General features: G+C 34.4%; 1 protein-coding gene across 2 annotated transcripts; it reads right to left on the bottom strand.

The window, feature by feature from the left end:
• Positions 1-10,738: 10,738 nt before the first annotated feature.
• On the bottom strand, positions 10,739-14,995 carry LOC125878329 (protein unc-13 homolog). 2 transcript variants are annotated; one of them, XM_049559561.1, is made up of 3 exons: positions 14,873-14,995; positions 14,109-14,226; positions 10,739-10,941 (listed from the first exon to the last, which is right to left on the bottom strand). In XM_049559561.1, the coding sequence occupies exons 1-3, from the start codon at positions 14,954-14,956 to the stop codon at positions 10,754-10,756; spliced, it is 390 nt and encodes a 129-aa protein (XP_049415518.1). In that variant the 5' UTR covers positions 14,957-14,995; the 3' UTR covers positions 10,739-10,753. The 2 variants fall into 2 exon arrangements, with proteins under 2 accessions (XP_049415518.1, XP_049415528.1); XM_049559571.1 differs by lacking the exon at positions 10,739-10,941 and adding an exon at positions 13,217-13,400.
• Between the last annotated feature and the right edge of the window lie 111 nt (positions 14,996-15,106).

Raw genomic sequence — 15,106 nt, 5'->3', positions numbered from 1 at the left:
TAGCGGGTTAGCATTTCGAGGCCGTTCAGATAGGGAAAGCTTCGGAGAAGTGATTTTGGAGCGCGTGTGATCGGCCTACAAGTAGGCTACGGTTTATCTCTCTTAGATTGAGCTCGAGAATGTGAATGCATGTTGATTAGTTAGGATTAGGGTTGAGGTTCTGGTTCGATGTTCTCCGTTCTTAGGTTTTTATATGCAATTTTCTTTAACTATAATTATTATGTGTACTCGTCGGGCTTATGGGGGTCCGTTCGGATTTTTATTTAACTTGCGCACGAGTGTACCTTCTGGGCTTATGGGGGTCCAGTTAGGTGTAGTTAGCTTATAGATTTACTTTAGTTAGTTCCTTCTACACTTGTGTGGATTTCATTGTTACTTAGATTTCCGCTCTTGACCTTCGGTTTGTGTTATTCCTTCTTTTCATATTGCTTTTACTTTTCAAGTTCAATCAGCCTATGATGCCTACTGGGTACCCGTTGTTTTGGTACTCATGCTATGCTCTGCATCTATTTCCATAGAAAGATTTCTTTGTTTTGGCCTTTTCGAAGAACTGTATAAATGGTCACTTATCACGTTTCATGTGTTCAATCTTTTGGTTAAATCATCAACTACCTGTAAGTAGGTTAAGGTCTTCATCCATAGGGTTGTTTAAGGGCTAACCAACCCTCCAACAAATCTCTAAATCCAAAAATACTTCGATAGATAATAAATAGGGAGCATATCTAACCTACTGAAAATTAGGGTCACATATTAGTTCAATCTATCATTTTGAACAAATTTCTTAAATTCCTAATCAAGTTACACATTTTCAACTGTCAAGAGAGAAGAAAATCATAAATAACTTAGTGAATCGCCTCATATCGTTGGTGTTCTCCTATTGGTATTCCAAGTAGTACAATATCATACCATGTATTTGTTGTTCATGTTCACTGTCTGAACACTAGATCTATAGTACTCTCATTGGAACATGCTAGAGTTTGTAAAGCTTCAAGTATTTCACTCAAGAATCTTTCCTAAAAACTTGTTAAAACCTCTAAGGATCTTTGAGTTGTTAGAACCTCGGAGGTTTCATTCTTAGAAACTCTCAACTTTTTTTTTTTGACAAATATGAATCTTTAGCTGCCTGGAGCTGGTCTTGGGCCATAATTTATTCCCCGAATCTATTCATTATGTCCATAAATATCTCTTGCTCGGTACATGAAGATAAGTGTCCAACAGTAACACTCTCATGCTGCTAAAATGCAGAGTAGTACTCTTTCCAAAAAAAAATATTGGTACCACATAGGTGCACAAAATTTCCTCACAATGACATAATGATCTCTTTCTTGGCTTTTTCAACTACTTTTGTTTGTTCCCCTTATTTGGGAGAGACAAGTGTTTACAAAGGTGACCCTTGATGCCTCCGAACCTTTGGACTATTCTTGTTATTAAATGACTATGTTCAAGACATGTGATAGATAAATAGATAACAATGTTAGATTAATTTGGTTTACCTATTAATCAATCACACATATAAGAAGGAATAAGAAAGAAAGAAAGAAAAGACATAGCCTATCACGTCTTTACAGAATCACGATTATATAAATGGCCGGCAACATAACCATAATTGAATTCTACTACTAACGTATGCTCCATAAGTCACAAGAATAACCTAGGCTCTGATACCAACTTTGTCACGACTCAATTTAGGAACGTGACCGACACTAATGGGGAGAACCCTTATCAGAATTCTACAAAAAAATGAGCAGAGTTTCCTTTATTTTTAGGCATATCCTGAATTTTCCCTATCTTAGAAATCAACAATACAACTAATAACATCTCTAACTCATGACCCAATATCCATCAACAATTCAATCGCCACACAATTATACTAATTCTTCTTCAATTACGAAAAGAAGTTTAAAACTAGTTACTACAATACGAAGGAATAATCATGACTCCAATAAAGGACTGGCAAATGGAGCCTAAAAGTTTTTTTTTAAAAAAAGAAACATAGAAATTTGATAGATCTCTTACCACACGAAGTAATGTGGGGCTCACCAAATGCTACCAAATCACACTTTCTAGTTGATGAAATCCTCGTCAATACCACATGAGTTCTTTGTAAAAATATTTAGCGAGGAGTGAGACGCTAGCTCAGTGAGTAACAACACTTAACCACAACTATTTTAATGAAGGACAAGCCACCAGGAAACAGGATAGTATGATAATCAAAATGATGAAATCAATGCCCTTTATGAAATGGTAACAATATTCATTCTTATTTGTCTCATGTAAGCAAAATCAATGTGAACTTTTAGCAATACACTTAGAAAAACACTTTCATAGCAAAGCTTATATTTGGAGGGGCTTCCAAGGATGAATCATATAATCAGTGTGGCCATCTTCTTTAAGAAGTAACCAATAACAGTGAAACTCCTCGTAAGAGAGTTAAATATTCATATCGATAGGTCCCTACTCGAGGGATATCAGTAACGGTATGTTAGTTCTACCTTCCTCACCTTTCCACCCCCTCCGCCCTCCCCCATACCCCACATCACCCCTTTCATCTCTCATCTCACATCGATAGATCTCATATCACATATCGAGGGAGATATTGAGGGAGATCAAGAATTCTCACCATTTCTTAGATTCATAGACCCTGTTCAATTCAATGAAATTGTTCACATTTTTTCCACCAATAATGTTTTCTAAAACTCTTTGACCCCTGAATTTGGTGTATCCTATTTTCACGCAATTCACATGGTTCAATAAACAATCGATTTTTCACGATCAATGGTGTAATGCTCTTTATAGTAGAAAGATATGATATATGATATGAGATATATGAGAGATAAGATAGATCAGAGGTATGATGAGAGGTAAGAGGGGGTGAGAGGAAGTGAGAGGTGAGATGTGAGAGATGAGAGATATTGTCACGACTCGAGCCTACACCCTGGACTTGGCCGACACTCGAAGACCATTACTGGTCCCCAAGTGAACCCTCATCCTGGCTGACTACAAGCGGAAGACTAACTCAAGCATGCCAAAGCTTAAAAATTGAATAAAATTCATGAAACTGAAATACAAAACTTTAACTCAAATGAAAAACTCTGAATATAAAAATAATATTCAACTCGCCATAAAATATGCAACTTAAGTCTTCAAAACATTTAATAAAATAAATGATACAAACTTCTCAACTATAGTAACTATTTATGAAGTCTCTAACTGATAAAGATGGAAGTCAGGACAAGACTTATGACATCCTAACAACTGATATAACTAAAAGGTAAATGAAATCCTCCGGAAGCAAGGAGGTTCACCATAGCTAACTGAACTCTTGAATGTATCAACGAAGCTCCTGTTGATGATCCTAAATACTTGTGTTTGCATCATGAGAAGATGCAGGCCAAATGGCTTAGTACGTAAAATGTACGAGCATGTAAGAGGAATTCTAAAACATAAACATTAGCTTGAAACTTGATAAAAAGAAAACATACTTACCTCTTTTCAATCTTACTCAACTCAATGAATACTTCAAACTACTCAAACTTACTCAACTCATTGAATACTTCAAACTACTCAAACTTACTCAACTCAGAAGTACTCAAGGATAAGATGCTCAACTCAGAGATTAGATACTCAACTCAAGGATATGATATTCGACTCTAAATACTCAACTCTGGATACTCAACTTTGAATACTCAACTCAATTTGACTGAACTCATTTCAATATAAAACAATTTAAAACAAGTGCAATATAAAGAAACAAACTGTTTAAAAACATGTTGTCAACTCTGTGTGTATGCAAGGATACAACATAGCTCTGAAATGTATGTAAAAATACAACTAATTGTGTATATAAGAATACAATAACTTCTGTGGGAGTTTCTCTAACTGACAGCCATCACTATGAGCCTAAGTGGTGATACAACGTCTTGTCCACGCTGCCAGAACTGTCATATACTTTGTCGTCATATAGAACACTTAACTTAGTGGATCCACTAGTCTATGTTAAATGCATCTTAACGAGTCATCTAAAAAATATGATCATTTACTACTCATGATGGCTACATGGTTTATGGAGACTTGAGTTAATATGAACTCGCATCTCCATATCGGTGCTCAATACTACTCTCAAAATATACTTAACTCATATGTTTGTAAAAACAAAACTCTTTCTTTGAATTGAGATAATTACTCAAAACTTAGCTTAAAATCTCTCTTGAAATCATATTCCCTTTTCTTGCTTAAATGTGAAAACTGTAATAAACTCTTTGGAATACTTAGTTCCCTTATAGTTTTTTGAGAAATTGACTCAACTCTAAATTTACTATTTGCTTAACTTGAAACTTTTAGTCTTAAAACAAAATTAAAACATTTGTAAAAGACTTCTTAAAATGAGGTTCATGCCGAATTATGGACGTGAACGACTCAATGCAAGGTTTTCAATAACCATAGATAGAACTCAAATACTTGAAACTCAAGAACTTCAATAATACTACTCACTTCAATAATGCTCAACTCAGAAGGTTCATGCGGAATTTATGAGCATGAACTACTCAACTGAAGGACTCAAAGATACTTCTCATCTCAAGATTGTTTGACTTATAATGCTCATGCGGAATTATGGGCATGAACAACTCAACTCGTGGACTTCATGGGTAATAGGTAATAGTCCCATGATTAGGATTATAATCTCAAATGGGTTATAAATTCAATACTTGAGACTTAGGACATGGAGATATTACTCATCTCATAAATACTCAACTTATGGAGTTCATGCGGAAATTATGGGCATGAACGACTTGACTCGCAGGTCTACATAACATTGTGGAGCTCATGTATACAACTCTTCTCTTTCTCTTACTTACTACCTCAAGACTTAGTTCAAATCATTGGTTGATCTCAAAGGATTTACAATTGAACTCAATGGCTTTCTTGACTCTACTTTTAACTCTCTCTTGAATGAGAATTATGAATTCAAGAGTTATGGTTCATGATATGAAAGATCTCATGATGACAAAGTGGACTCATGAGTACATTCTCCTTATCCTCACACTCACTTGCTCGAGTCTTGAAACAAGTTACTAGAAGTTGTATAAGACTCCACAAAATGACTCAAAGGGGCTTTCTTAGAATGTTCGAAATAATTCTCAAAACTTAACTCTCAACTCTACCTTGAATTATGAATTCAAGGTTATGATCATGTTAGGGATGAATTTAGGTGTTTAGAAGTAGCTGAGAGTAGTTAGAATAAAAAAGGAGTGAAGGTGCACTTTAAACGAACTCAAACGGGGCAACCGACGACAAACTGGATGGGGCAGGTGACCCAGGCGCTATGGGTGGCGCGGGGCGCCAGCCCCTAAACTTTAGAGGTGGGTTTGGGGCGCTCTGGCAGGCACATCGCGCCAAGCCCCAACCCAAAAAATTCAGCAAGTTTCTTTTCTCGTTTTCTCACCCTATTTCACCTAGAATCGAATGGTTTCTTCCCCAATCACTTAGAATCAATTACTTAACATAAGTACAATCTAATCTACTCAATACAACCCTTAAAACACTCACTTTGATCTCAAGAAATCATCCCAAACCCAACACAACAAGATTTAGAATGAACTTCAAGAACACCTATCAAAAACTCAAATCTTTCAACTTCAAGAATGAAATTTGCATTGAAAATAACATGTTTGGCGTGTGGGTGAACAAACCCAACACTATGAAAGCTTACATACCTCTTAGGGATTAAACCCATGGCGAAAATCCGCAACAAAATCTTGACGAACGCTTTCATCCCTTCTCTTTTCTCCTTTTTTCTCTTCTTCTTTTCTCTTCTTTAACTCTCAACTAAAACCCTAGGCGTAAACTAGGATTATAAAACTGAACCTAATTAGATTAGACCTCTAAAATATTACTAAAAACGAAACAAATTTGTTTGGGTAAGAAAAAGACCAAAATACCCCTTACTATTTTCGGTTAACTTTCCTTAACTGGACAGCCTAACTTCAAAAGCTCATATCTCACTCATCCGACCTCTAAACTTAGCAAACTCGACAACGTTGGAAAGATAATTCAAAGGTCTTTCCGACGGTATCTGGTAGCACACCTAACTCATCCTGAGCTAGGAGTTATGGTCGTTTGAAGTCGACCCAAAACTCATACCTAAGCATAACTTGCAAAATTTCAGATTTTGCTATTTCCAATTTAGTTCTCTTTCGAACTCACGTTGCTACATCTAGTGAACTTAACACTTAAGAAATTTTAATTCGTCGGTAAAATCCTACTCACAATGAAGAACGGTTCGGGTCTTAGTTCAAATTTTTTTTCTAGGGTGTTACAAATATGATCATGAGAGAGATGAAAGAGATGAGATATGATATAAGAAAGATGATAAATGACAATTGAGAGAGATGAGAGATGATGAGATATAAGGTATGAGAATTGGAAGAGTTGAGAGAGATGAGACTTGAGAGATCAAGAGATATGCGAGTTGAGAAATGAGAGATATGATAGAAATGAGATGAGATATGAGAGAGATAAGAGATGTGAGAGATGATAAATAAGAGATACGAGATAAATGTGAGAGACGTGAAAGATGAGAACTGAGAGATACGAGAGATATAAGAAATAAGAGATGAGAGACAAGAGAGAGATGCCATAGATGAGAGAGAAATCAAAGAGATATGAGATGAGTGATAGGTGATATGAGAGTTAAGATATTAGAGAGATGAGAGATAGATGAGATGAGATGTGAGAGAGATAAGAGATGTGAGAAATGATAAATGAGAGATACGAGATAAATGTGAGAGACGTGAAAGATGAGAGCTGAGAGATACGAGAGATATAAGAAATAAGAGATGAGAGACAAGAGAGAGATGCCATAGATGAGAGAGAAATCAAAGAGATATGAGATGAGTGATAGGTGCTATGAGAGTTAAGATATTAGAAAGATAAGAGATAGGTGATATGAGAGAGATGAGAGATATGATCATGTGAGAGTTGAGAGATGAAGATGAGATATGATCATGTGAGAGATGAGAGTTGAGAGATGAAGATGAGATATGAGATGGGAGAGATATAAGAGAAAAGAAGAGAGAAATGTGAGAGATGAGAGATGCGAGAAAAATGTAAGAGATGAGAGATGTGAGAGATGAGAAATTGAGAATTGAGAGAGGTGAGAGTTGAGAGATGAGAGATATCAGATATGAGAGAGATGAGAGAAAACGTGAGATGAAAGAGATATGATATGAGAGATAAGAGAAGACGTGAGATGAAAGAGATATGATATGAGAGATAAGAGAAGATATGAGATGAAAGAGATGAGATATGAGAAAGATGGGAGACATGAGATAAAATAGATGAAAGATGAGAGAGATATGAGATGAGAGAAGATATGAGATAAAAGAGATGAGATATGAGATGAGAGATGATACAGATGAGAAAAAATATGAGATGAAAGAGATAGAGATGAGATAAAAGATAAGAGAGATGAGAAAAGATATGAGATTAGAGAGATATGAGATGAAATAGATGAGATATGAGATGAAAGAGATATGAGATATGATATAAGATATGAGATGAAAGAGATGAGAGAGATGAGATATGACAGAGATGAGATACAAGATAAGATGAGATGAGATATGATATAAGATATAAGATGAAAGAGATGAGATATGACAGAGATGAGAGAGATATGAGATGAGATATGATATAAGATATGAGATGAGATATAAGATGAAAAAGATATGAGATGAGATATAAGATGAAAAAGATATGAGATGAGAGAGATATGATATGAGATGAGAGATATCATAGAGATGAGAAATGAGATATGAGATATATGAGAGATGAGATGAGATATGAGATATGAGATATGAGATGAGATATGAGAAATGCGATGAGATATGAGATGAGATATGAGATGAGATATGAGATATGACATGAGAAATGAGATGAGATATGAGATATGAGATGAGAAATGAGAAATGAGATATGAGATGAGAGATGTGAGATGAGATATGAGGTGAGATATGAGATATGAGATGAGAGATATGATATGAGATATGAGATGAGATGAGAGATGAGATATAGATATAAAATATGAGATGAGATGAGAGATGAGATATGAATAATGAGATATAAGAAATGAGATGAGAAATGAGAAATGAGATGAGAGATGAGAAATGAGTTATGAGATATGATATGAGATGAGATATGAGATATGAGATGATATATGAGATATGACATGAGAAATGAAATGAGATATGAGATATGAGATGAGAAATGAGATATGAGAAATGAGATGAGAGATGAGATGAGATATGAGGTGAGATATGAGATATGAGATAGGAGATGAGTTATGAGAAATGAGATGAGATATAAGATGAGTTATGAGAAATGAGATATGAAATATGAGATGAGATATGAGATATGAGATGAGATATGAGAAATGAGATGAGATATGAGATATGAGATATGAGATGAGATGAGAGATGTGGTATGAGATATGAGATGAGATATGAGGTGAGATATGAGATATGAGATGATATGAGATATGAGATATGAGATATGAGATGAGTTATGAGAGATGAGATATGAGATATGAGATGGAATATGAGATATGAGATGAGATATGAGATATGAATTATGAGATGAGATATAGATATGAGATATGAAATGATATATGATATATGATTTAAGAGATGAGATATGATATATGATAAAAAGATTCTTTTTTAGAGAGTAAATAGATTATTGGGTTAGGGCATCATCAACCTTATACTCTATTTTACTCTTTAAACATAGAGTTTTTAATTGGACAACCAACTTCAACATAATTCTTTATTTACTCTCTAAAAAAAATATTCTTCTCTCCTCAATATTATTATTATTTCTATTTCATAATATAAATCATTCTTCTTCTTTTTTTTCAAATAATCATTTTATATAATTTTCATGTGATATAATATTTTATTTTTTCAAATTCTTTATTTAATATAAAATTATATTTTATTTCAAAATTTTAAGTAACATAAATTGCAAGCAAATATTATATAATATACAAATTAATGGAGAATTCAAATAAAAATGAAATCATTAATGAAATACAATTGCATAAAAATTACATAAATACTCAACTTTCAAGATTATTATGTTGCTCCCTTAAATGCTTTATTAATGCATTATAGAGTTAAAAATGATCATTTTTGTTCTAGCTAAAAATTGTTCAAATCGGAGATTTCAAATTATATTAGTGACAAATTTTTTTTAAAAAAAATAACGTATTGTTAATTCGGGACGAAAATAGTTTATATTACATAATATATTTTTTAGAATATTATATTACATTTAATAAGAATTACGAATATTAAATATTTAATTAATGGGATTATATGTAAAATAATATGTTCATTGCAATTAATACCAAAAAATTAATACTCATATCTCGCCTTTGGAAATGCGGCCCAATTAATACCAAAAAATTAAAATATTTAATTGCATATATAATTAATCAAAATCTCAATAGCAATAGCATATTAAGAAATATTTCAATTCAACAATTGAAAATAGTTAGTACTTACTTAGAACTTGAATGAGAAAAAAACAGAAAAAAAAGTCAAAACAGTGAGAGAAAAAAAAACAAAGGTAGAAGTTACTCTGAAATCGAAGTAGAAGAAGATAAAGGAAACAGAGGAAGAAGAAAAGGAGATAGAAGAAATACGTATTGGTTGGACTTTGGAGTCGCCAAAAAAGTCTAGCTAGTAGCCTTAAGAGTCTAGTCGAAAATCCTAAAATTACATTTCAACTTTTAAAACCCTCAATTGGTCACCTTTTTAAAGAAAATACAAAAGGCGACAGGCAATCGCCTTTCAGAACACTGGAAGAATCTAATTAAACTAGTCTTTGAACAAGCACTATCCCAACATATAGAAAGATTTCAACAGCAGTAATTATATAAGGGTAACAATTCTTTACCCTTGTAAATGCATTTTTGATTGAAAATGTCATGTAGAACTCTACCTGCTCTTTATCTGATATTGTTGCAGACTCCATTGCCTGCATAAACATCTAAGTCGTACAATACAATAATATTATTTGTAAGTGTCCATGTATGTGAATCCTATGGTTTATAGTGAATGCACAGACAGCACATATAACATATGATTTTTTTTACCAGAACAAACTTAAAATAGTTCACCAGAAAAGGTAGGTAGAAGAAGCCTTCGAACAAGCATAGCAACCCCTAATCCAAAAACATCAACTAGTTTTTAGACACAACTTTCCTGTACTGTTGACTTAAACTAAATAATATCCTAGATGGAATTAATGTCAACAGAAAAGGCAGAAAATTTGAAATATATTTTTGAAACAGAGAAAATTAGAAAATTTGTAATATTGGCAACCATTATTCATGGGAAGAGTAAATTTGGAAGTTAGTTTCTTAGTTTTAAATTGCTAAACAGAGGTCATAGTACAAGCTCTGAGTTGATCAGTGTCTGTATTAAGTTAAAACAAATGACTTATCATGCGCACAAGATTTGCAAGCGCCTAATCAAAGTAAAACAGAATTGTGCACAAACTATGAAGTAGAGCATCTAAAGTCCAACTTCAAGCTAATGAAACTAGCCAGAGGCCAGAGCCATGATTTTCTAATCAAACCAGTGCAGAGAAACACACCCTTTAGATTCAATAATAAAGGGGAACGTGAAACATACGAGAGCATATGATTAACAGCTTGAGATCTTATCATACATAAAAAGAGGGAAAGTAGAAGTTAACTAACATGAAGGCTATTCAACTGCAAGTAAAGCATTGATGTTGCCTCTACGTCAATTTCAACAGACTTCAAGACATCTGGTATCCTTGTATCCTTCAACTCCTTCTTTACAAATGCCTTAATTCCACTTTCCCTTGAGTATCTCATCAAAATAGGCACATGTGGAACAATATCTTCCTTATTAGCTGCATGCAAATGGTAGCAAGTTCACCATGAAATATATAGGTTCAATTTAGCAGCAAACAGTTCTGCAGAAACAAATGCAAGATATGCAAATGCAAAAGGATGAGCAGAGAAGTAAAAGAATACAAATAATTTAGATGGTACAACTTTTCATTGCCATAAAAAGAGAGCCACTAAATAAAAGCTTCAAAGCTATTTGAAAATTCAACATGCTAAATACTGTCAGTGGGAAACTGGGATGGTGATGAAGGGTCGTCAAATGNAAACAAATGGAAAAGGATGAGCAGAGAAGTAAAAGAATACAAATAATTTACACAGTACAACTTTTCATTGCCATAAAAAGAGAGCCACTAAATAAAAGCTTCAAAGCTATTTGAAAATTCAACATGCTAAATACTGTCAGTGGGAAACTGGGATGGTGATGAAGGGTCGTCAAATGGGTACATTGGCAATTCATCCATATCATTTGCAAGAAAAGAGTGAAATAATAAAATTAGGATATCCAATTATTGGTCACTCGGACAGAATATTTACAGTTCCAATGGGAAGGATAACTTTGAAATTATGATGTAAAGAGGTACCCTGCCCTTCCTACTGTGAAAGGGTTTTGTATACTGCAGAAAACATATTTTGATCTAATAGTTCCTCCATCCATTACATTGATGTCATTCATCAAATCATAGTGCAAGACACAAAATGAACCAGGAGACAATTAAGCTAATAAACTGCAACAACATGCATGTAAAATTTCAGTATGAAGGATGCTTCACTTGAGAAAAAAAAAGGAAATCTTTAAGATTGTGCAGAAAGAAACCATATACCAATCTTATCTAAAACAGCCTTTGCATATACTTGAAATGCATTATCAATGCCGCGAAAGAGGCTACCCAGTTCTCCTGGCCTCGTTGGAACTTCCAAAGCAAAGAAATGATCGACCGTCTGCAGTGAGAAAATTATTCAACTCATCACAAAATGTGGTATCGTATAAAAGCATTTGTAAACCACTGTCGGCATATCAGAATCAACAATTATAAAAGCAGAATGTTCAAAATCTGAGCCACAATTTAAAGTTCACTTCCACTTTCTATTTTATTTTCCACCCACCCCACATCCCATGGGTAGGGCACTGGAGCTTTAGAAGCTTGTGAATCTTCACTTAAGTTTCAAGCACCAAAAGTAAAAGCCTATGATGACATTTGATACTGAAGCAGTAAGAGCTTCTTGAGATGGGGGGTGGTGATTGACTACGATATGTATCAAGTTGCTGCTAGAGGCCAGTAGATTCCAACATTAAACTTCAGAAAGCTTTTCAATATAAGCCTCCACCTCCTATGGATCAATGGCTCAGAAGAGGAATCTATCTTCAAGTATATTTCGCATCAGAGCAGGAGAAGAAGGGTGATAGATAACAAATCATCTAGTTTCACGTAATTTATGCCACCAGCAGCTTAACAAGTTCAAGCAGAATATCGACTATGATGACAAGTTAAATTATACCTTCATTTGGATTCCTTTGTTTAAATGACAAGTGTTCTTTCTGATAGGGTAAAGTTTCAGTAAAAAAAAAAAATAGCCCCAAGACGACACTGTTGCCATTACAAGGCTCAGTACTTGTTTTATTTTTACATCACATTTTTAGAGTTCTTCAGATGATGAGTGTAAATTAATCCACTCATAATAAAAGTATTTCGGAAAGAAGTACTGAACTAAGCTAGAAACGTAATAAGTTAGAGAAGATATCTAAATTGAAAAGACAACAGTTCTTATACAAAAGAAATTAGTCAGAATGGTATAATATACTAACTGCCCAAAATCCAATTGCCTGCCTATACAGTACTTGCCAAATGTTGATTTTTGAAAGACTTTAGCAGCAAACATCATTCAAAATTATAGAACTTCGCTACTATCTTTTTCAATTTCTTGATTAAATTTCCCATTCAATGGGCCCTCTCAAATTTAACATATGATGTAAGGTGACACTATAAACACTCAGCAGGATCACCCCTCACAGGTAATACTATGAAGTAGAGCACCTAAAGTCCAGCCTCAAGCTTATGAAACTAGCCAAAGGCCAGAGACATGATTTTCCAATCAAACCAGTGCAGAGAAATACACCCTTTAGATTCAATAATAAAGGGGTGAACGTGAAACATACGAGAGCAAATGATTAACAGCTTGAGATGTTATCATACATAAAAAGAGGGAAAGTAGAAGTTAACTAACATGAAGGCTATTCTCAACTGCACACAAAGCGTTGATGTTGCCTTTACGTCAATTGACTTCAAGACATCTGGTATCCTTGTATCCTTCAACTCCTTCTTTACAAATGCCTTAATTCCACTTTCCCTTGAGTATCTCGTCAAAATAGGCACAGGTGGAACAATATCTTCCTTATTAGCTGCATGCAAATGGTAGCAAGTTCACCATGAAATATATAGGTTCAATTTAGCAGCAAACAGTTCTGCAGAAACAAATGCAAGATATGCAAATGCAAAAAGATGAGCAGAGAAGTAGAAGAATACAAATAATTTACACGGTACAACTTTTCGTTGCCATAAAAAGAGAGCCACTAAATAAAAGCTTCAAAGCTATTTGAAAATTCAACATGCTAAATTCTGTCAATGGGAAACTGGGATGGCGATGAAGGGCCATCAAATGGGTACATTGGCAATTCATCCATATCATTTGCAAGAAAAGAATGAAATAATAAAACTAGGATATCCAATTATTGGTCACTCGGACAGAATATTTACAGTTCCAGCGGGAAGGATAATTTTGAAATTATGCTGTAAAGAGGTACCCTGCCCTTCCTACGGTGAAAGGGTTTTGTATACTGCAGAAAACAGATTCTGATCTAATAGTTCCTCCGTCCATTACATTGATGTCATTCATCAAACCATAGTGCAAGACACAAAATGAACCAGGAGCTATGTTGCTCGGACTCTTCAAAAATGCCAACGGATGCGTGTCGGATTCGCCAAAAGTAGTGTATTTTTGAAGAATTCGAGACGGGTGTGGCATCAAAAGTGAAGAGTCCGCGCAACTAAGACCAGGAGACAATTAAGCTAATAAACTGCAACAACAGGCATGTAAAATTTCAGTATGAAGGATTTTTCACTGTGAAAAAAAAAAGAAAATCTTTAAGATTGTGCAGAAAGAAACTATATACCAATCTTATCTAAAACGGTCTTTGCATATACTTGAAATGCATTATCAATGCCACGAAAGAGGCTACCCAGTTCTCCTGGCCTCATTGGAACTTCCAGAGCAAAGAACTGATTGACCGTCTGCAGTGAGAAAATTGTTCAACTCATCACAAAATGTGGTATCGTATAAAAGCATTTGTAAACCACTGTCAGCATAACAGAATCAACAATGATAAAAGCAGAATGTTCAAAATCTGAGCCACAATTTAAAGTTCACTTCCTCTTTCTATTTTATTACCCACTCCACACCCCATGGGTAGGGAACTGGAGCTTTAGAAGCTTGTGAATCTTCAAGTGTATATGTTCCAAAAGCTAAGTATTTTTTCACTTAAGTTTCATGCACCAAAAGTAAAAGAAGCTAGGCCGCTATAGATAACATGGACAGGAAGAACACACAAACTTCATCTTGCAGCTGAGAGTACTTTGTGATCAAACTTTGCTCTCAAGCACAAAAGCCAAGAATTTAGATTTGGCTTTTTTAGTGTAGCATTATGATTTCATAGGTAACTAATTTAAAGTCCAGTTCTCCCGCTGTACATAAAACAAATCAATAAAGAAATAACTTCCCTTGTTGCTGACAAATTATCGCAACTCTTCTTCCATATTACTGTAATTCCATTACGAAACACAATAAACTTATGCCGCGGAAACTGAATAAACTGATTCCAGAAATCAGAGAAAATTGAGAAAAATAAATATGCTAAAGAACAGAGTATGATTTGAGAACCTCTTCCACAATCCTGTAGACTTCAACAATTGAATTTCCATGCCTTTGTTGAGGTGAAACCGGTACCCACCGCTGGAAAACCATAAAGGGGTAATTAACTTCATATGCTAAAAGACTGGTCTTCGGTTAGAAGGAGGATTTCAATTTACTCTTATTATCATAACCGTGAATATTGAAACCAGGAGATGCCTCATTTAACTTTATTTATATATATAAAAAAGGAGATAAGACATG

This window comes from Solanum stenotomum, chromosome 1, assembly GCF_019186545.1.
Source record: "Solanum stenotomum isolate F172 chromosome 1, ASM1918654v1, whole genome shotgun sequence".
Taxonomy (NCBI): domain Eukaryota; kingdom Viridiplantae; phylum Streptophyta; class Magnoliopsida; order Solanales; family Solanaceae; genus Solanum; species Solanum stenotomum.
The sequence above is the reverse complement of the archived record's forward strand: the minus strand, read 5'-3'. Positions and strand labels throughout refer to the sequence as shown.

What these genes read in the sequence shown, in the direction of transcription:
- LOC125878329 (XM_049559561.1), bottom strand. Translation starts at nt 14,956, where the DNA reads ATGGTTTTCCAGCGGTGGGTACCGGTTTCACCTCAACAAAGGCATGGA. An exon ending in TCTACAGGATTGTGGAAGAG is followed by an intron (nt 14,227 to 14,872) that starts GTTCTCAAATCA and finishes TTCTCACTGCAG; the next exon opens with ACGGTCAATCAGTTCTTTGC. An exon ending in GACCGTTTTAGATAAGATTG is followed by an intron (nt 10,942 to 14,108) that starts GTATATAGTTTC and finishes ATTTGCATGCAG; the next exon opens with CTAATAAGGAAGATATTGTT.